Genomic DNA, 23,213 nt, shown 5'->3' on the forward strand with positions numbered 1-23,213 from the left:
CTGATGTACTAAAAACACGGTCAATGTTTTTTTTGAATGTGAAGTAAGTAGTAAAGTAAGTAGAGAAGTAAGTCAGTGAATTTGGAAATCTTGATTTATATATCCCCTTTCAAACTAGGGTGACAAAGTGCTTCGCTAGGTGCAAATAAAAATATGCAATGACCAAAGCATAGATACATCAACTCAGTGAAAGACAAGCAAAAAAATATCAAAGGAATAAAACTGATAGTAGAAAAAACGATAGATATATTAATCAGGGTAGGATGTGAAAGTTTTCATGGTTTCTCAAATATACAATACATAAAGCCGAATATCATCAGCATAACAGCGATACAGCAGACACAGCAAAAATTTGTGGACCATGAATAGAGCCTTATGGAACCGTTTGATAAAAAGAAAATATATTTCTCCAGATGGCTATCAAGCTCATATCTCTGATAACAATGGAAAATAGTCAGGACACGGTTAGCCTAGCGTAGCATAAAGGCTGGAAGCAGGGGGGAAACAGCTAGCCTGGTTCTGTCCAAAGAGTCCATACCTAAATGACAGTGTTGTGATACTTCCTCAAAACCACAACACAAAAGGTCTCATATTGTAAGTCAAGGCAGCTTTAGCTGTGCAAGGAGTGTGTTGGCTGTGGCTCGGGAGGTAGCGCAGGTTGTCCCCTCATCAAAAGACGGGTGGTTCGATTACCTGGCTCGTCCACTCCATGGGTTAGTAAAAGTGCTGTAGGCGTGAATGTAATGTATAAAAGAGCTTTGAGTGGTTGAAAGACAATATAAATGCAGTCCCTTCACTATTATGTAGATTATCCGTCTGACCAGATATTCAGTGACAGCTTGAACGATTCAGCGGTTTTTGATGTTCCCTGCTAAACACGCATTTCAGTATTTAGGTTGCTCACAACGTTCTTCAGAGGTAGAGACATTAGAGTTCACTGCAACCCTCTCTCTCTCTCTCTCTCTCTCTCTCTCTCTCTCTCTCTCCCTCTCCCTCTCCCACAGGAGGCAGCTATAAGAAGATTGGATACTACGACAGCACTAAAGGCAATCTGTCCTGGTATGGGAATGACAAGTGGATCGGTGAGGGGACATTTTCTTCCTCATGCCCTTTATTTTTCTCTTTATCACTGTCTGCTGCACTCCTTCTACCTTCTAATCTCTGACCCGGCAGCCTCACTCCTCTTTCCTTCCTCCCTTATTGCCCTCACTCCTCTCCTCGCTCCCCTCCCGCTCTCTGCATACAAGGTTGGCTGCGAATGTTCATCAATCAAGTCAGCCCGGTTTTATTTAGTATGTGGGGAAACGGCAACGCTTCTGCTAACTTTTTTTCACAGCTCACCAGACATCCGAGTGATTCAGCGGCAAAAAACAGCCACCGTTAAGCACTGTAATGGCTTTAATGTGCTACGGAAGCAATAATTTCACTCCATTTACTAATTAAACACGAGAACCAGTTCAAAGCCGTGACAGCAGCGATGCTGAAAACACAAGATGCTCGCTGACAGACTCTAAACCAAACAGGAGAAAGCAATCTGGGTGGCGCTGTAATGGGAGTGAGCCCCGTGACCTTGACTTTGAGTGAATGAAATTGTGTTCCTTAATCAGTACACAGGGGAGATCTGTGTGCGTCCCGTATCTGTTCTGCCTCCCTGAGCACTGACAAGATGCTAAGATCTAAGAGTGGGTAATGCTCTGAAAACTGTGGAGGATGTTGCAAGTCTGTGAAATAGAAAACAATAGCAAGTGATGCAACGGTGGTGGAGTCGGGGGGGGCGGCAGATATGGATTGACCTTCAGCTGTTTATTCTGTTTCCTCATTTTTTTTTCCACTGTCTGTCAGTTAAAGAGACATTTCTTTTGTTAAACCGACGCTGTGGAAAAGCCACGCCGTGACACTGTTTGAATATGAGCTCATATTAAAGAATCCACGGTATTTTAAGGACCGTTCCACTGCTCTTGGATATCCTGTTAGTACTACAAATCTTGCTTCTCTGTGACAAGACCTGAGGGTGGGGGCGGCGTGGGGGCTTAGAGGAAGTGTCAGCCCCCCTGTATTTTTGATGTTTGACCCCACGGTCATGCTGCCTCCGGTGGATCTGGTGTTTAGAAGTCAGCAGATGCTTTATGGACGGCTAACAAGCTGAGTGACAGCACACGACAAGCCAGTTAGTTCAATGTGCGCCTGCATTCGTCAGTATGTCCCCCTGCCACCCCCCCTCCCCACCACCTGCCAGTATGGTTGGTTGGTCAGCAGCGTCCTTCCTGGCGGTGGACACCAAAAATAGCCAGGACGGTGACATGACAGAATCAGGCCTCCACAAGCGACCAGGACTTGGTTGTAGATTGGTTGCTACATGCTGTTTAGTTCAAGACATAACCGTCCTCTCCTCCAGATCCCATTCTCTCTCTCCGTCTTATCTTGTTTCTTCCTTCTCTACTTCCCCTTCTTTTCTTTAGAATCCATTCTTAATCTCTTCATTAACTTCACCTCTGTTTATATCTCTCTAACCCCTCTCATCTCTTCCCTCCTTCTCGGCCTCACTTCTATTTTCCCAGTATTTATTCACACACTCATCCCTTCTGCTCCCTCATTCTTTTGGTCTCCTTGACAACCGCTGCTGCATCGCTGCCTCTCTCTCACATTGCCGTGGTAACCATTATGGGGCCAGTCACCATGGTAACATACTGTCCCGATTCCACCATCAAGGGCAGGCAGAGGTATTAGTGTTGGAGAACACGTTTTCCCAAAGGACACTCACTTACAGACACACACACGCACGCACACACGCACACACACACACACACACACACATTCTCTTTCTGTAACCTCCACACAGGTACACTCTGTATATGCCTTCAGCAAACACTTACACCCACTCACATGCACGGTGTGTAATCTTTATGACTTATGGCTTCCTCACTTCACTACCTGTTCCACAGAACACTTTGCTTTATTGACAGTTGGAAACAGTTTGAGAAACATTTCGTGGAAAACGTTGAAGGAAACAGAAGCAAAGTCATGTTGTTGTCTCGTGTTGTATACACTTTTGTTAGCACATGCTGCTACAAAAATTGTGTTCTTTTCCTTCAAGGTAGCAGGAGGAAGAGTCTGCAGCAGTGTTTTTTCTCCGTGCTAGTGTGGGTTCCCCAGGTTCCTCTGGGTTAATTGGTGACTCTAAATTGCAACCTGTTCAGGGTGTACCCCACCTCTCACCCAAAGTCGATTGGGATTGGCCCTCCCTGTGACCCTTAAGAGGATAAGCAGTATTTAAGGTCCCCAGAGGATGATTCATAATGTTTCTAGTCACTTAATGACCTTTCCCCAAATATAAACACAGGCCAATGTGACTGCAGTCCTGTTTGGATCCCAATTGGATGATCAAACACGTTAGGATGGGATGTCTTATGATCACCTGAGTGTTGTTTTAAGACATACTTGGAAAACTGTGAACCGATCCTTATCCTATTCATTGTTGTCGACAGGCAAGGGTCAGAAAGAACCGAGTCTGATGGGAATGGCGCCAGGATGTCATGACAAATTGATGAGGGCTATGCATTACGTTACACCTTTGTAAGGTGCCCTATAGTTGATGGAAGCCGCGTGTGTATGAGCTGAAGCCTGTATAATGCCTTCCTTGGCATTGTTCTGGGTCATTCTCTCTCATGTGTGAATGAACAAAGCTCGTCTTAAACGTGAATTAAAGGACGCTCTCGGTGTTGTCTTATCATTTGTGGTTCCCAGGATCATCCTAAAGAAATCCTTAATTACATTAAGTAATGATAACAACAGGGAGTCTCTCCCGATCTGCTGGTAATGAGGGATCATTTGTATCTCCTTTTTGTTTAAAAGACTCCTCTTCCTGCCATCGCTTCCGTCTGCCTCACAGTTTTCTTTCTTTGTTGGTTTTTTTTTTTTTTTTTTGCGTTCCCTGAATATGACAAGAATCAAAAATAGCTGCCACGTGAATAACAAACAGCAAGCTCTTGAAGTGAGAGTCTCAAAGTCATCCTCTGCCTCAGACTCTGAAGTGTGACACATGACGTCCGCGCACACACACACCACCAACCAGCAGCCTGAGCGGCAACGGCATTTGTGAGGCGAAAACAGAAGCTCCTGTGACTCTGCCCGAACCTAAAGGCTCCATGGCAACGTTGGCTGTGATTAACATCGCATTCAAACATGCCAAGGCTCACATGTCTTGCTCTGTACTGTACCGCCTGGGGCTCCTCTGTCACTGCTCAAGCTTTCAGATGCTCTAAAAACACAGCTAAGCACCCCAACACTGAGACAGACACACACACACTCCTGTTGTTACACATGCTCTGAGCCCGAGCTGTAAATGGAATGTAAATTTAACTGGGAGCCAAATCTCATTATACCCCTGCTCCAGTTTAGGGGAGTAGCGCAGTATTTTGCAGTGATAGCGACTCGCTACACGCCGATACACATAAATGTAAAGTTTGTGCCAAACATTTTCCACTCACTGTTCTTTGCAGGATGAGCCTCTGTCACGGCTCAAGCGTTTCGCAAGCATCATACCTGCTGCTGCAGTTTCTAGAAAGGCCACTGTCAATGTATACGGCGTGTGTGGGTGACTTATAGTCATTTCCCCATGGGAGCCTGTGAGCAGCAGAAAGTGTAAGGCCACAGTGTCCACAGTCATGGTGATACATTTGAAAAACACAACTCGATCTCGCTATTTCACGATGCGAAGGCCAACCTGCTGTGGCACATGACTGTCAGCCTTCACAGACATGGCGAGGCGCCGCAGAAGCCAAACTTCTGCTCCCTCCTGTTCTCCCTGATCCCTCGTTTTTTTGTGTGGCAGGCATAGCCTGGGAGCCTCCAGACCAGCAGGGGACACCTCAGGGTGGAGATGAAGCTGCAACTTCGTTCCCAGGGCAGATGTGCAGTAAAAATTGGCTGGAGACCAAAGTCAGGGTTGTGACCTGAGAGGTGGAAGAGTTGGAAGAGACCTCCGGCTCGCTGCTTAACACACGGTCACAAATCCTAACAAGTCAACGACTAAATGAAGTTTGGGGACTTTATAAATAGTAGGACGCTCAATGTCTTTTTGCTGCAGCGGTTGCATTTACTTCTTTTCCCTTCCAATATCAGCTAAATATGGAATTTCCCCAGGGATTCTTCCCAAACCATACAACTGCACATGCTTTATTTACTTTTTTTATTTATTTTTTTTTTAAAATAACAACCTTGTAGAATTGACCGGTTGTTTTCTGTTTAGCATGCATTCACACTATAATTTACTCCTGCTCGTAATGGCTGTTATTAGCCTTAATAGCTTTGGGCAGGTTTGTATTCATGAAACTGTGAGATGCAGGGCTAATTGATTAATTGATCGCTGTGCGCTGAGGTGTGGTTTATTTCTATTATATACGCTCATTAGAAATGAAGAGAAAGCTGAGGATTAGCTCAGGCAGACAACTCCAGCCTGCAGCTTCTCTATCACATGTCATCCTCTCCTCACTGCTTCATATACAAGATCTTAATTCACCAGCTGCCAATGTATTGAAACCAATAGTGGCCTGGCTGTCCGGGGTAACTGAAACATTGTTTTGTATTCATTCAAATTAAGTTCATCCATTTTGCCAGCGTGTCACCCTTTTTTTTTTTTTTTGGGTTACACTGCTGAACATATTCACAGGTTTTCACAGCCTCCTTTGACTGAGCCTTGAGCCCATCGCATTGAACCGACCCTACACTTCATCACACCTTTGTAAAATGTGCTTTGTAAAAATGGGGAAATGAATAATGCAAAATAGAGGTCGAATTTTAAAAGCGTCAGTAGCTCTTGTCAGTCCTGAGCCGCTTCTCCTGGTTGTGATCTGAACGTTAAATGAACCTTGGTAATGGAACCGTGCACTGTGTGCGATTCACTGCAAAACATTAATGGGGACACCGGAGGCGGAGGCATTCGTTTGGACGCTGCTTTAGATCAGTTAGACCAGTAGTCAGAACAAACACTGGTAATGCATTTATCTTTTCTGCTCTACTAATTCACAACTTTTCCTTGACCTCCGCCGCTCGTCTCCTCTGTTCTGTGCGGTCTCTTCACCCTTTGCACCATCTCCCTCTGTGTTTTCTAGGCTCGGGACCCCCTGCTGACCAGACGGTGGTTATCGAGGAATTTCGCTACCTGTCCCAGAAGCTCTTTGTGTCTGTGTCTGTCTTTGCTGGGTTAGGAATCTTACTGGGAATCATCTGCCTCACCTTCAACATCTACAACAGCAATGTCAGGTACAAATACTCATTCAAGTCGATCCAAATCAAATTAAAGGGCACACATTATGAAAAAAAAAACCAAACTTTTTTTTCAGTGCTTGCGTACAGCTTGGTATCTGCAGTTCCTGCCAAACCACAAAATGAATTAGTTTCTTGGGGCGGGGGGGGGGGGGGGGGGCTGCCTAGGTCAGATGGGATTCAGCCGATCGGAGATTTGGCCTCCCTTGTGACGTCCCGTGCAGACTCATTACAATTATACAACCCCTCCCAGTCCCAGTGTCTCACTATCTGCACTGCTTGAGAACGACCTTTGCTATGGTGCGTCATTTTTTTTTTCCCTCACCTAAGAGCCAGCTGACTGGATACAATTTACTTTCGATGGCAATATCCCAGCTACAGTCTGCGAAAGCCTGCATGTGTGCGTGCCAACCACTTTATGTCTGACTGCTTTTCCAACCTGGGACAGTACAATGCAGGACTGGTAACAAGGCCTTTTCTAAACGAGGGATCAGTACCAGCTCTCTGTGGAAAAAAAAACTGCAGATGAGGAAAATGTAAGTATTTGGAAAATATTTATGCTATATTGTTTCTTTGGCCATTTAGCACTAGCCAAGATAACATATTGGATGTAAAGCTATTGGCATTATTATTATTGTTACAGGATCCACAAGAGTCAAAGTAGGTGGCTATGTTATAGTGTTACTGTCGCTGCTAGAATAAACAGAGACCTGACCTCAGAGCAAACTGAGTGTTTGCTACAGCAGTGCATTCGCTAATGTATTTCAGATCAAGAGGCAGATCTCACTGCTGTGCCGCCTGTTGAACCGTTGAACATGTAGGCTTCTAGACCGGAAAGATTAGCTGGTAAATACTCACTCTGATGCAGCTTGGTCATTAGCATCATAAATACTGTTGTTCTTGCTTCACATAAGATTATTGCTTGCTTGTAAAGCTCTAAGTCGTAGTTATGTGAGTACCTCTGATTTTTTTTTTTGCTAAGAGAAAACCTTAAACGGACCGTGTAAAACTCTACTTAGTGTTCTAATTACTATTCTGTTCATTCAGATAAAAAAAAAAAAAAAAATGCATTACATATCACTGCTCTTGGTGTTTAGACAAGCACAGCTGGACACGACAGACAGACCCACGGAAGAGATGCACAGCTGGCCCACAGCTTCCAGTGCAAACTCTCCAACCTTACTTCAGACTTACAGGTTTGTTGACCTACAGTTTACCTCATTCTGTGCTGTCATTCATTATGTTTCTGTGGTTTTTAATAAGTTGTAGTTGCTTTTCATTTCTTATGTTATACTCAAAGCAGAAACATTTAATGAAGGCCACTTTTAAATTGAATTTACACATGTAGCAATACAGTGAAGGCATGTGATTTTAGAATATTATTCAGAGCTAATTTGGGGTTTCATTTTATGTTGCATATATTCACATATATGTTTTCCTTTTATTAGGATTGTCCAAGGAACTGGTGCAGATATCTCCGAACAGAGAACATGGTTTCACGGTATAAATTAAAAAAAAAAAAAAAAAAACACATTTACTGGACAGCTTCTTCTACATCAGGGCCAGAGAGTGAGAGTGGCAAAGCGGCCTCCATCCGTCCACACCCTTGAAGACCCTGGCTTCTGTGAAACCTGTGATGACACAAATTGTGTTGTTTTTGTAAAACAGTATTTTTACTATCATATATGCCCAATGTGAAATGATCAGGCTGCTGTACCACATGCTACATTGAGTAACTTTGATTTAAAAGCTGTGTGGTATATGCTGTAGTAATCTTTCACTCAATAAAGTTTAAGTCTATTTAAACTGTTCCATGTGCTTTCGGTGTTTGATATGTAACAAAGATGCGCGGTGTGTAATGTGAGATAGAAGGAACAGTAACTTCTTGTATTATTACACTTGCAGGTGTACGTTATATATGAATGTTTTATTAATAATAAGGACATAGGTCACCAAATACAACAGTGTAATAACAAGCCAGTGACTGACCACAAGCATAGCCTGAGCTTAAATGGTTTACAGCACATGAAGTCCACCATCTTAGACAGCTCCTTCTGGTTTTGACCGGATTTCATGTGCACATGCTAGAGTCTTAGCAATAAAGAGAGTTAACTATTTTATTACCTGTAGTGGATTATTTAAAAGCATGGATCGCCTCTCCACAGAGAGGGGAGGGGCCCTCTGTCTGTTCCTCAGGGTGTGTGGGGGTGGGGGTGTGGGGAAAAGGGGTTTAACATCACCTTTATATGAATAATGGCTCAGAGGCTTGAGTGTTCTTCATACACGAACCACAACATAATATTGCATCCACAAGCACTTGAATGGAAACTTTAAAACTGCTCCGTATGCTCGCATGCACGCGTTTAACACTTAATATCAGTTGAGCTGTTAGCAACGAAAGCCGTTTCAATGCCGGTTGAAGAGTTAGAGATGAAAACATTTGAAATGCCAGTTGATGCACTGACACTAGATGAAGGCTCAGTGATTAAAGGTGTTGAAATTTCAGTTGGAAGTGGAACCGCTGGAATCAGGTCTGAGTGCACGAAGGCATCATCTCAGGTGTCAGCTGGCGTGTGAGCGAGCTGACAGCAGGCGAGATGTCGGCTGAAGTTTAAGACCTGAAAGCAGATGAACTGTCAGTTGACGGATGAACTGTCAGCTGACATGTAACAGATGAAAGCAGTTGAAGCGTTGGCGAAGGTGTGGAGTGGTGAGAGCACATGACGTCTGAGATGTGGTGTAAGATAATGATACAGCTCTCTTGTTTCTTTGAGAAGTAAAAAAAAAAAAAAAAAAAAAAACTGAGTACTATCTATATGTGGTTATCTTATGACTATATGTGTCTCTGCTTTTGCTGCAGGTACATTCAGAACTCTCAGCCCTACCTTAACAACATGACTGCAGTGGGCTGCATGATGGCTCTGGCTGCTGTCTTCCCTTTGGGCATCGATGGCCTTCACGTCCACAGGAGGAAGTTCCCTGTAGTCTGCCAGGTACTCTGTGAAAGCTGCTCCAAGCACAGTGGTTTAGGTTCAAACTTAAAACCACCTCAAACTGAATATCACTTTACTGTAGGAAAGCAGGGCTGAAAATAACCATCGTCTATTGAAACATATTGCACAGTCTTCATTAGCAGATGGACTTTTGTCAGTTGTCATGGAGATGGATCTGTGGATGGGAGCTCAGTAGCTGCTTGTTATTTGATCTGAGAGATACTCACACATCCAACTATCTCAGAAAAGTTAGTATGATTGATAAGTGTGCAGGAACTTTTCTTTTCTGATTGAATGGATGAAATCTGCACACACGTAGTTTAAGCAAACATGTAGACAATCACTGTCGCTTGAGCACTTAACATTATATAATATCCTGGAGTGTAAGACACTTCAGCGACAGGTACCGTGAGTGGGGGATGTCACAGCGACTGTCTCAACGGCAACTACGTGATGTTGTAAGAAGGAAGAAGCTGCGTGCTCGAGTGTAGAAGGGTTGTTAAAAGAGCAAAAGGAGTTTCAAAGTCTATTTAAAGTTTCGTTAAACATTTTTCATGACCGGGGGGGGGGGGGTATGGAAGACAATAAACCTGACAGAAATAAAGCCCTGACATTAGGATTCCAATTTGTTGGCTCTTGTTCCAGCACATAAGCACAAATTGTTGTTTTTACAGCAGTGTATTAATTAGAAGCTTTAGAGGCATTGGTAGGTGCATTGCCTCCAGTCTTTGTGCTAAGCTAGGCTATCCACATTCTGACTCAGACTAAATATTGATCTCATTTCGCTTTCGGAAGGAAGCAAATCAGAGTAAATTCCTGCTGGAGGCTTCAACTGGCTGCAGTTTTATTATTATATCAGACAATGTGAATGTCTCGGATGGGGAAAAAAAAACCCACACTCAGCTGATTTAACTATACACAGCTTTTACTGGGGTATTTTATTGTAGGAGAATCATCACGGTGTTGCCATTCATCCCTAAACCCCACGTATTTGTCAGAAAGCAGAAGTTACGCTGCTGACCATAAAAGTAAGCCAGGGATAACAGGTGAAAACTAGTCTAGTCCAAGTTAACATGCCTGTTATTGTTGCCCTTGCAGGCATGTCTCTGTTAGAGACTAACTGTTGGAATCACTGGTTCCAGTTACAGCTGCCCTGAAAGGATGCCAGAGAGAAAAAAAAAAAAAACGAAAAAAGAAACCCTTCCATACAGGGATAAGAAAATCTTTCATTTAAATCCCAGAAATATCCTGTAGTTTTAAGTCTTCTGTTGGTGTCTCAGCTATCCCTTTGATTTCAGTAGACAGGCAAAAAAAACAAAAAAAAAAAAATGTAATGTCACCCTCCTCCTTAAAAACCTTTTTCCTGAATTAGACTTTAATTTTAGCTCTCTTCTACTGATGTTGTCAGTTGTCTTGATTCCCTGTCCACCGCAGTAAAGGCAGGCATTCACTATCGCCCGCCGTACGACAGGGGACAGAGAGATGGACAGCAGCCTCGGAGACGGAATTTTTCAAGGTCATTTTTGAAAGGCTATTAAACAGGGCTGGCGGGGAGTGACTCGGGGAGCGAAGCTGATTAATCTGTTTGATATATTAGTCGGTTTAATTATGAAATCTTTCATTTCTGTTCTTCTCCGCTAGTTCCGCCTGTGGCTGCTCGGTCTGGGCTTCAGCCTCGCGTACGGCAGCATGTTCACCAAGATCTGGTGGGTCCACACCGTGTTCACCAAGAAGGATGAGAAGAAGGACAAGAGGAAGGTAAACCTAACACGGATTTACATACTGGGAGTGGACAGTTAAGTCCACCCCTCTTCCAGTTGGCCACAGTGGTAGAAGGCCTCCCCTTAGTCCTCCATCCTCTACCCTGCTTCTCCTCTCTCCTAAAAAAGGATGTGTCAGAAAAGACGCGGCGCTTCCCGACTGCAAAGCACGAGCAGGAAGACATACATCCCCATTCCTGAATATTTATGAATAGTCTTAGTTGGAGAAAGCCTTATCAGGCAGGATTATTGTATCAAGGGTTTTGTCAAATGTGATTGAGTTCACTTTAACTCACTTAGCGTGCCCGTGCTGCGCCTGCTGAGGGCCCGTCTCTCTGAAGGTGGAAGCGATGTTTCAACATTTAATTCAAACGTTTAAAGGCAAAGGTTTGTGGGGGGGGGGGGGGGGATTATTATTAGTGGGGTTAGGAGGTGGTTTTCATTAGTAATACATTAGTATCAGATGCAAACAGTCCCCCTGGCCATTGCTGTGCTTGGTAATAAGGACTAGCATGCTCGGAGGATGGATACGATTCTGTAGAAAGAAATAGGACAGAGGGAGCCTATTTAAAGTCAGTAGGAAGTATAGATGATATTTCATGATGCTGAGGAGGCTCAGCGCTTGCCAAGTTACACACACTGTGAAAGGAGTGAGTATATCGGCCGCAGGACAATAAGAACTATAGCTGTAGCTGTGATTGAACAGTGTGGATGAACAGCGGAGATCGTTGTATGCTAGCAGAGAAGAATCAGATCCCTCTGCTGCCTTTGAATATGTTTTCATATTCACTTTTGGCTGAATAGCCAGGAAAGCTTTGATCTCGTGGAATAATGCAACAAAGATCAATAACCACTTTGTGGCGCCGGAGCTGTTCTCACAAAATCTTGCTTTCTTTAAAGCTGAATACATAAAGGAACACCTTTATTTACAGACTGAATCAGGGAGAGCTGTGCGCTCTCATCACTGTGGTCTCTGTGTCTCTCTTCCTGTCATGGCCCAGTGCTTTGAGGGCAGATTGGATTGGCCTCAGTTAGTGATGGATCATTGTTTTCTCGTTCCAGCTTAGGCAAGTCTATTTATGGCTTCATAAATCCCGCCCTCACAAAATCAGAAAGAGAGGATTTGTGCCTTTTCCTGATCCCTCACCATCCCTCTGTAGTGACCACCACCCCACCCCTCCCCCCACCCCCCCTTGTTTCCCAGCAGCACCTGGAACCATGGAAACTCTACGCCACTGTCGGCGTTCTGCTCGGCATCGACATCCTGTCTCTCATGATCTGGCAGATTGTGGATCCTCTGCATATCACGGTGGAGGTATGGTCATCCATTCATTTGTTATTTACTTATACCTGGGTAATAAACATTGAAATTCTTCTCAAATTGTGATGCATTTATAAGATTCACCTCATCTGGTGTGTCTAAATATTAGTAACTGGATTAACTGGAAAGAAAAACCACGGAAGCACGAGGCTGTCGATGTGAAAATGAAATCCTGTAATTAAAGTGAAATTTCAGTTTCCATTTTTGTGCAGATGATGTAGGACAAACCTAAAAAAATAAACAAAGCTGGCAAAATGAAAAATTTTAATAAATACTTTTCTCTGTACTTCAGTGTATAAGCCTGCCATTATAATAATCAAATCAAAGACAACGGGCAACCTAACAAGCATTTGAACTGGGATTATGCCCTAATTTAATGTATCTCAGGCCTCTTTTGTGAAGTCAGCCATTCTGAAAATGACAACTTCAGACTGTTTCCTTTTTTTTTTTTATTGGAAATTAAAAGTCACTTTCATTTTTGTTCAATTCAAATGCAAAAGTCCACTTTGAAAATGAAAAATCTGTTTCACATTGAATTGTATTAGCCTTATGACAGTGTTACGTAAATCTAAGATTCTGTCAATAGAGCTTTCGTTTAAATTTTTAGGGCTACAACTAACAGTTATTTACACTATCAATATAATCTACTATTATTTTTATTTTGGGATTTTGGGATTAATCGATTAGTCTTTTAAAATGTCACACATTAGTGCCTGTCAAAATGGAAAATGAAAAAATGATTTGTTGACAATTCATTTTCTATTAGTTAACTAATTAGTTAGTTAACTAGTCAATTCATCAGTCAAGTCTTTTCATTTTGTCACTAATGACATATTTTCAGACATGCAAATTTTCCACAACTTTGCCATTGTGTATATCATATTCTGGTGTTGTTTATGTGAAATGCATGTGAGCAGAAATTCACCAGAGAAGCCCCCAAAGGAGACCTGGATGTTTTGATTCAGCCTTTACTGGAGCACTGCAGCTCGGAAAAGATGAACACCTGGCTGGGTGAGTGGAATACCAAGTTTCTGTCGGCGCTCTGTTTCTCTGTGTCTTTCTTTTTCCGTGTAACAGAAAACCAGTGGCTGTGCATTCATCAGCCTAATAAATGTCTGATGTAGACTAGATCATCCTCAGTTTATCTATTTCAAAACATCTAAATGCACTGTGAGGTGAGGTAGTTTTGTCAGCTGCTGTTTGGAAGGTCAAGAATGAACCATAACATTATTTAAGGAGCTGCACAGGCTTCAAGAAATCACTAACTCATCCCCTAACTACACACCTCTATAGCTAAGCATTGCTATTAACATCACTAACATGTATAAGTTAATAGCATAACCAGTAGCCTATCGGATTAGCCCCAGGTAACGCAGGTACACAGGTCTGGAGTCATGGTGAGTCTCTGACTTTCATAGTGTTAGAAAATCAGTAGAAAAGCTGCCATCTTGTCCGTCTCTGCAGGTGTGGTGTATGGTTATAAAGGCTTACTGCTGCTGCTCGGCATCTTCCTGGCCTACGAGACCAAGTCCATCTCCACGGAGAAGATCAATGACCACCGAGCCGTGGGCATGGCCATCTATAACGTAGCTGTGAGTTCAGTTAGTTTTGTGTGTGTGCGTGTGCCTGTTTTTATATACCTTGGTTGGGAGTTAAACCTGAATGTGCACTAACCCATGGGGAGTGTCCGATACCAAGTCCAGTCCAATGCAGAAAATGTGGAAACACGTTGATTCTGTCCTTCCATAATTGAAATGTTTTGAAAACACTGGTCTGGTGTTGATGAGACACTGAAAGCTGAATAGAGACTGATCCTTTGGTCTGAAATCCTGACACAGAAAGTTCTAGACGAGAGGAGACCTCTCAAAAAGCCTGCAGGTTTCACAAAAGGGTTTTTTTTTTTTAGAGTTTTAGAACTCAACCTTCCTTATGAGCTGGAGGCTGTTTAGTATTTTCTATATTTATGTGTATTAAAGGCCAAAGATTTAGTGTTGTACTTGAGGGCCATGAGGTTGGGGGGACTCACAAGAGACTTAGTTGAAAAACGAGTGATCAAAATCAGCACTGTGCAGGCTGAGATGTCCTGATTTTTAAGACCTAATTTGTCACCAAACTAATTAGAGGAATTACATTTTCACATTTTTTTAAGGTGGAATTGTCTCTAGTACGATGATTAATAAGCTGGAATAGTGTCCCCCCAAACGCTGCTTTGGGAGACGTATAGAGAGCCCGCAGCGTTCTCACACAGAGCACCGTTAAACATATATTCATGCCTCGACGTTCAGCGTTCTCTGAGATTTACTGCGAGAGAACAAACACGGCAGCAATCGTTCACCGCCATGGTACAAACTACTACCACGGGACAGTCGAATGGACCGTCGGAGGGTAATCTCAGAAATACATCTGAAAACAAAATGTTCCTGTGGACGGTGAGCTCTGCGTCTGGGCAGCATAGTCACCATATGAAGAGGCTGATTAGTGTGTGTGTGTGGCTGTAGCTGTTGGCAGCCAAACTAATGTGTTTGTCAGTAGCGTGACTCTCTGCTGGCTCTGTGCTGGTCCGCAGACTTGGTCTTTCCATTCCAATCCTTCACCCCGCTCGGGGCCTCTCTCAGCAGGCACGTCAACTTTTTCTTTGACCTCTCCTCCTTTTGTTTCACGCTCTGCTGAGGAAAGATCTGCCGTCCTCGGTGGTGAAGCTCACCTCCGGCCCAACCTGTGGGATAAATGAGAGCAGAGCCAGCCAGTGTGTGTGTGTGTGTGTGTGTCTGTGTCCTAAATGACGACACCACCACACTCTCACATTCTGCGTAAAGGCTCTGCGGTGTGCCCAGAAAACACAGAGACCTGAACTGACAGGACTGTGATGTGTTTTAAAATAGAGCTGAAAATGATCAGATGATCAAGCTGATCAACAGAAAATTTAGGTGGTCAGTGCAAGCAGCTTCCTGCGACCCATACTTTTAATTGTTAGGCGACCTCTAGTGACCGTGTAAAGAACGATAAAGCCGTTGGGAAGAGGTGTGGTTGATGGATGAGCTGTCAAAACACAGGACTTTTCTTTGTTGCCTTTGTGAAACGGATTCTTTTAACCATGACCGAGCCACAACCGAGGTCCTCTAACCTTAAGGAAGTACTTATTGTTACCCAGACCACAATCTTCTCCTAATCCTAACCAACATTCTACAAACTTAACCGTGTATTTATTATTGTAACCATGGCAACAAAGTGGAGGTGGTTCAACTCAACTCAGCTCAGCTGCACCAGACTCACCACCCGTGACCCACAAATGCTCCTGTATCCTTAAGTGTACTGAAGAGAGCACCTTCAGGGACCACCAGATTCATTCATGTACCAAAGTCAGACAGCAGACTCACTGCTTGTCAGCCTGTGGATATTACTCCTGGGTACTCTGGCTTCCTCCCACTGTCCAGACATATGCAGATTAGGTTCACTGGTGACTCTGTGAATGTTTGTCTCTAGATGGCAGCCCCCTGTGACAGACTGGAGACCATGTTCGTGGGTGTAACCCTGCCTCTCACCCAGTGTTGGCTGGGATCGGCTCCAGCCCCCTGTGACCCTCATGAGGACAAGCAATAGATAATATATAATAGTATGGATAATACACACTTAGCATCAACACAATTATCACAGTAAGTTATGATCAGCTTAGCCTAAAGCTCAATAATATGAGAGGATAATAATGTCCCATGCACTCGCCATGGGACATCGCCCATAATCTGTCTGTCTTGAAGCGCAGGCAGACAAAGGTGTGATCGTGACCGGGTTTCTGAAGGATTTTCATCTGGCGGGTGTGAATAACTCTGACATTCTTCCCACAAGTGTTGTTTTAAAGACACCGCTGCTCTCTCTCTGTCTGTAATTGACTGGGCCTTGTCCACTCTGTCACAAATAAAGCAGTCGCTTGTTCGGCTTTTTAATGGGTGTTCAAGAACACGAAGTTCTTCTACTCAAACCAAAACTTCACTCGTCAAAGACCAAAGTTTTCTGCTGTGCATGACGATGTTAAAGACAAGTGATGCTTCTGGGTTTCAAATGGAAGTCTCGTTCCAGCCAGGCACACACAGATTCTTGTCTTACTGTCTTCGTGAGGACGCTTGTTGACATAACAGCATTCTCTAGTCTCTTACCCTAACCTTAACCCAAGCCCAATTCTAACCCTAAAACCAAGTTTTAACCCTCAGAGAGCCCTTTAAAGTGCTGACCAGCTAAAATGTCCTCACAACATCAAAATGTCCTCACAATGACAAAACAAAATCTGTCCACACAACCATAGAAAGACATGAACACTCACATTCATGCTAAGTGGCGTGTGATCAGCAACATCTCCAGTATGGCCGATTCTGTGATTTTCATATTTGAATTCATCTTTGAGGATTATCCATTCTAAGCCTATAGCGAGTGGGTGAAATGCAGACTGGTACAGGGGGGGAAAAAAAACACTGCATGTGTTTCGTCTCCTCTTCCTGCTTTTGGTCTGCTTTACGGTGAACGAGTGGCCTGTCAGATTACCCTCTCTCTCGAAAACAAATGAGTTTGATCCCGGAGCTGCTGTCGTTGCAAACGTTGGTTAGCTCTAGGATCTATTTATGGAATCTTCTTCTACATGTTTTGAACAGGAAATGAAACGGTCCGTAATTCATAGGGACGTTAGCAGTTTGCAGTTTTTTATTTTTCAGTGTTATGAGCACCACAAGCTAAATTTATCCCCCTACATTGAAGCGGACGCTAGGAAACTCTGAAACAGATACTGTATTGAACTGTATTGAGATCCCGAACAAATAAAACCAAAACCATTTGTGTAGTTAGATACCACAGGAAGGAAATGTGTGTTTGTATAATTTGGGTGAACCAAACAATCAGCTGTAGATTGGACATTTGAGACTTGGACTTAGTCAATGTTTATTCACAGACTTTAGCTGCTGTGAGACTTGACCTTTTTCACCTGGTCATGTCTGGGAACAACTATAATCAGGGCTCTGGATTCCACCGGCTTGTTCTCAGTTGTGACTGACTCAGAACCTCGTTCTAACTTTTTGTCTTGGCTGACTCCAGATTTCACTGACTTGGGGATTAACTTGTTTCCACTGACTTTAGATTTGACTTGGACTGGTCTTGACTGACTCAAGACTTGACAGAGATAAAATATAACAGATTTGTTTTTTTAACTCGGGAACTTGATTTAGACTTGTCACAACTGACTTGAGAGTTGACTTGGATTTGTTTCAACTGACTTGAAACTCGACTTTGACTTGTCCGGACTGACTTCAAGACTTGACTTGGACCTGTCTTGGCTGACTCGGGGGACTTGACTTGGACTTGATGGAGTGGATCCACGTGATGGGATATAAATAAAAACAAGTCTGTCTAGTAGGTTTTTCCTTTTTACTTTAGCAGTGCTGTTGTTCAGTTTGATAATCAGACTAAAGGGCCCTTTAGTTTCACCTCAGCCTTTCTGTTTGACATCGTGGTCATTTGAACTCATTTCTGTTTGAGAAGGTGTGTTTGCTTTGTCTCTGTCTTACCTGTAGCAGTTGCTAGGAGCAGTTCACTTAATGTTTTTTACAACAATGAAAGAATAGTTCAAGAGTTCAATCCAACCTTGTCAATATTTCTGTGGCCGTGTTTTCATGAATGTAGCTAGCTAGACAGGAAGATACCATATTTAATCCTCTTTCTTCCAATAACAGGTCACATCCCATAACATTCCTGACAGACATAACTTTGCACAGTGTTTCTCATTAATAGAAGTACAACAGGTCGAGCAGCTAAATAAATAGCTAAATAAAGAGCGACAGTGCGTGATTCCTCAGATGCAGGCTGTTGAATCAGACGTTTCGTTAAAACGAGACTATTTGTTCATCGCTCACGTTATTGTTTAGTTTTTGTTCATTTGTGAAAAATGTCAAACATTTGGTCCCAGTTCTCGTCTTCACGCGTTACTTTTCATTTAGTTTCGGTCTCGTCTTCGTTGTGAAAAATCACAGGTTTCATTAATGAACACTGGTGTAGAAACAGCCTGTGTCCAGATGAATGACAGTGGTTCCCCTGAGAATCCCAGGTGCACAGAAAAATGCAGTGTGTGTGTGTGTGAGCAGCAGGATTGTGTTTGTGCATCCCTGTGTGTAAGTAATGACACAGCAGAGAAAACATGGCTGCTGCCTGCTGCTTCTATTTGCGAGCCTGGATGGGATTTTTCAGCTTTTGACTGGCTGTTGATCAATATACATCGATTTCCAACTCCACCTCTCTGTGTTTCATCCGATGTCGCTCCGTCTCTCACTCCTCCGCCCTCTCTCTCTCTCTCTCTCGCTCTCTCTCTCAGATTGTGCCTCGGACTCCATCCAATTCATCTTGTCCCTGTGTCATCCCTCTCTGTGTCCCGTTCTTTCTCTTCTCTTTCTGCCACCTCGCTCTCATTCCTGTTCCCTCTCTGATTTTAATTTTAAAAGCTTTGTCGGTGTGACAGAAATGAAACCTGTTTTGCCAAAAGAGACCACAGATGCCACACTTACATGACAAGTACCAATGAAACAATGTTATTGACATATCATCAGAACGTGTTTCTGGGAAAGACAACCACAGACTGAATTCCATTAGCCTCCATTGCAGAAAGAGACGATTCAAAACCTGGACAACCTGGTTTTTGCAATTTGTAATAAAACTTATTCAGGTAAATTAAACACTAACTAGAAATAAAGACGTATTATTCAAGTGATACAAACTAATATACATGCATCGACAAGAGGAAACACCAGATGGCAGAATTATTCAGTTTAGACTTTTTAAGAATGTGGAGATCATTTGAAAATTGAATGATTCTGTCTAAATAACAAAATAACAAACTCCAGGAGAGTTCCTGGAAGATAATTCTGTTTTTTGGGGGGTTTTTTGGGGGGGTTTTTTTGTTTGTTTTTTTTGTTTTGTTTTTTTGTTTGATTTTTTTTGTTTTGTTTGTTGACAACCTGGGTCTTATTTTCATTGTTTTGGCCATTATCTCTATCATTGCTAATAGCGGAGATCTTAGATGACAGTTTCTCAAAATTGCTCCTTATTAATTCTCTATTGATCAACAACTTTGTTAATAAACTAATCATTTCAGCTCCAATCTCAGCGACTTCATTTGGAGGCCAGACTGAAAGCAAGCAATATCATCATGTTCCCAAAAGTCAGAAATGAACATGTTTTTTTTTCCTGTAGTAAAAGAACTAAACGTGTTGTTTCTATCCATTGTTTTTCCTCAGGTGCTGTGTATGATCACAGCTCCGGTCACCATGATCCTGTCCTCCCAGCAGGACGCCTCCTTCGCCTTTGCCTCCTTGGCCATCGTCTTCTCGGTCTACATCACCCTGGTGGTTCTGTTCGTCCCCAAGGTAAAACCGAAGCACCATCCTCCTCTCATCATCTCCTCTGCGCAGATTGCAGCAGCAATTTAACTGTCAGATGTAATGAATTGCCTTTCATCGGGGATCTAAGTCATGTGGGCTGGTATAATATATCACATAATGGTCTGTAGATTGGCCCTGCCCTGCTGTGTCAGCATCAATACCTGCACAAGTCTTCAACAGTCCTCTCTGCTCTGTCAGCACCAAGATGTGTGTGTGTGTGTGGTGAAGTGAATCGAAAGGCATGACCCGCCCTATTCTGCCTCTGATTGGCTTACCCTGAACCTGAACCTAATACTAACCAATCATCAGTCCTCACACGTAATCTGAATTAACCCAACCAACAAAAGCAACAAGTCCCTGTCAATCAGAGGGGCGTCCACATACTTCTGGCTATATTGTAATTGTGAAACGATCAGGATGAGATGTATTTTTAACACAAACAAATCTGTGGCTTCAGAATGTCAGCCTCCTCTCAATAACCCATGACGACCCAAAGAGAAAGGTTTTTTTAGAAACTGAAGTCTCTCATTTACAAAAGCTTTAATTGCCCTTGAGCTGTGTCTAGAGCTTGATTGGAGCCCCACCTGTGGCAAACTGAGCTGATTGGACACACTTTAGAAAAGGCACACACCTGAGTTTGCAAGGTCTCACAGTTCACACAGCTGTCTGGACAAAATCCAAGCCAATGAAGTACAATAAGGGTGTACAATAAGGGTGGAAAACCATTTCTAAAGCTTTGAGTGTTCCCAGGAGCTCAGTGGCCTCAATAATACTGTGAAATGGAACTCTTCCCAGAGTCCCCGGCCAAACCACCGCCCTCTCTTCCTTTGGTCAGGGAGGTGACGGAGACTTGAAAGGATTCCTAGGGTTTGCCAGCTTTTACAGATGATTCATCAGGGACTACAGCACCATCGTGGCCCACCTGAACTCTCTTACCTCCTCTCGTGACTGAGCAGGCTTTCCAGGAGCTCAAACATCGGTTCAATGTGCTGAATTAAGGGTTCGACTACTTCTGTAAATGAGAGATTTAGGTTTTTAATTTTAATACATTTGAAAAAAAAAAATCCCCAAAGTTGTTTTGACTGTGTTATTATGGGTTACTGAGTGTAGAGTGTAGTCAATTTCAAATTAGATCTACAACACAATAAAATGAGCAGAAGGTGAAGGGGTCTGAATACTTTCAGATTTTTTACAAATGAATTTCACAGTTAATAAAGAAACAAAGCAAAAAAATGAAGGCAAAAGGAGATGACTGTTAAAAAAATATCCATTTATAACCAGTGACTTATAGAACCAGGGGGTCAGATAGTCTCATTTAGAAAAGTCAGGGGTTTCCCATTATCTCATGTGGTTAAAATAACAGTTCAACCTCTCCTGTCACATCTGTGATTGTCTGACAGTAGATCATACCATACAGAAATGAAGGCAAACCAATGTCTGCCTCGACCCAGACCCAGATTAACTAGCGACCCCGGGGCAAACATTTGCTGTTGGCCCCCCTGTTGTGGTAAATTAGTTTAAACACCAGGTTATTTAGGTTCTGGTCTCACTCACAGAGATTTTCCACACACATGGGGGAAGTTATGGTGTTTTCCCCCTGAATGTGGCAGTGCAGAGTATTTATACTGCACACACATCACGAACGCCACGCTCAGCACAAATGTAAAGAACCCGAGAGTTTTATTTCAAAAGCATAAATAAAAAGTTTGGAGTGCACTCCGGGTTAGTGCGGATGAAATACAGGCTGAAGTTTATTGTGGAGAGTTGTGTAACTAAACATATCATTGATGACGGTGTCTTACTGCTAAACTGAATACAGGACAGGCTGATAAATCCTAAGGTAGGCGGCAGTGAGATACTTAGAGTGATGGCAGCAGCTCAAACATTGACTGACTCAGCAGTTTTCTGTCTGTAGTGGATTGGGAACCAGCTTTTATTTTCCTAAGTATAAGCCAACTATTGCCATTGTAACAAGAAAACCATCCCTCAACATGAAGATCTCTAGAATCTAAAGGTATTGAGATTGTGTAAACCCAATTCTACAGCTAGGGACACATATACACAGGTAGTGGACAAAACTATGTTAAATTAAAGTACATTTACGTGTCATGTTACATATTACAATAGAAATCATTTGAAGGTCTGCAACTGTCAATATGAGGACAGACCTCACCAGTATTAAGTAGGAAACGCTCCGACATCTGACCCCTGACGAACTCCTTTTTTAACTGGTGAAACTTCATGAACATCTATAACAAGATCATGATCTGCAGATGCGGCGCCTGATCACTCGGGGTGAATGGCAGTCCGATGCCCAGGAGACCATGAAGACCGGTTCATCCACGAACAACAATGACGAGGAGAAGTCCAGACAGCTGGAGAGAGAGAACAAGGAGCTGCAAAAGATCATCCAGGAGGTCAGACTTAGTTGTCATCACCTCTATCCATTGCTTACTTTAGATGATGACAACTGAGGCATCTCCATGACAACTTAGGAAACACCATCCACTGAGGAAGCCTGTGAGATGTGGTGGAGATTTTCTGCTGTTGTTTTGTTTTGGTTTTGGTTTTTTTTTGTCAAACTACAACATCCAGGAAAATGTTGTTGTGGCCTGAACACACCATTAGAGAACTTGTCCCTAGAGAATATTGGTGAGTCCATTGTTACCATTTGTTCCCACAGAAAGAAGAGCGTGTGTCGGAGCTGAGGAACCAGCTGTCTGAGCGACAGGCCCTGCGATCCAGAAGAAGAGCATCCACCGTCACCAATCAGAACCACAGCCCCCCGCCCCTCGCCATCCCCCACAGTGACCCCAGGTCCCTGGCCCCTCCTCCGGGGTACCCCGCCCCCACCTCTGACCCCCACCCTGTCCCTCCATCCTTCGCCAACTCGTCCAGCCTCTACCAGCCGGACAGCAAGATTAGCCGAAATAACTGCCACACCAGCCGGCTACAGCTGCTCTACAAGTGAGATGGTGGTGAACAGTGGCGGGGTGAGGACAGTAATGACGATTATAGGTGGAGAAGATGAAGTAAAAACACCAGTCTGAATAATAAATGTTGGAGGAGCTGACTCCAAAACTCATTCCACCAATCAGCAAGGGCGGGAGGATGACCAGTGGAAAGGTTAACATCGAAAAAAATCTTCTGTGAGGATTTGCATCTCCACTTCTTTCCCTCTTTCAGAGTTGATCAATGTGTTATTTTTCTTTTCTCTCCGAGAAAAAAAAAAAGATGTACATACATCTTGTTAATTATAACATGTTGCATCTGTCATCCTCCAGTGATTTATCATGTGCCATCTAGAGTTGGAGAAAAAAAATCCTCCATATTTAACCATTTGCTCAGCCCTAACCCCATCAGCTACAGCCACCAAACCTGTCAAGTTTTCCATTTTAACACTGCACATAGGAGCAACGGTGGTGGATTTACCATCCAAATTCATGTCTGAAACAAAAGAAGGCGA

General features: G+C 43.2%; 1 protein-coding gene across 1 annotated transcript in view; it reads left to right on the forward strand.

The window, feature by feature from the left end:
• The window catches only part of gabbr1b (gamma-aminobutyric acid (GABA) B receptor, 1b), a 68,706-nt gene extending 45,493 nt beyond the window's left edge, over positions 1-23,213 (forward strand). Inside the window, exons 11-20 of the mRNA XM_041053319.1 lie at positions 1,005-1,082; positions 6,111-6,261; positions 9,125-9,257; positions 10,899-11,015; positions 12,225-12,332; positions 13,256-13,349; positions 13,803-13,930; positions 19,604-19,732; positions 22,021-22,164; positions 22,431-23,213. Of these exons, the coding sequence (XP_040909253.1) occupies positions 1,005-1,082; positions 6,111-6,261; positions 9,125-9,257; positions 10,899-11,015; positions 12,225-12,332; positions 13,256-13,349; positions 13,803-13,930; positions 19,604-19,732; positions 22,021-22,164; positions 22,431-22,718 (1,370 nt within the window). The 3' untranslated portion in view covers positions 22,719-23,213. The remainder of the gene's footprint in view (positions 1-1,004; positions 1,083-6,110; positions 6,262-9,124; positions 9,258-10,898; positions 11,016-12,224; positions 12,333-13,255; positions 13,350-13,802; positions 13,931-19,603; positions 19,733-22,020; positions 22,165-22,430) is intronic.

The sequence above is a fragment of the Toxotes jaculatrix genome, chromosome 13, assembly GCF_017976425.1.
Source record: "Toxotes jaculatrix isolate fToxJac2 chromosome 13, fToxJac2.pri, whole genome shotgun sequence".
Lineage (NCBI taxonomy): Eukaryota > Metazoa > Chordata > Actinopteri > Toxotidae > Toxotes > Toxotes jaculatrix.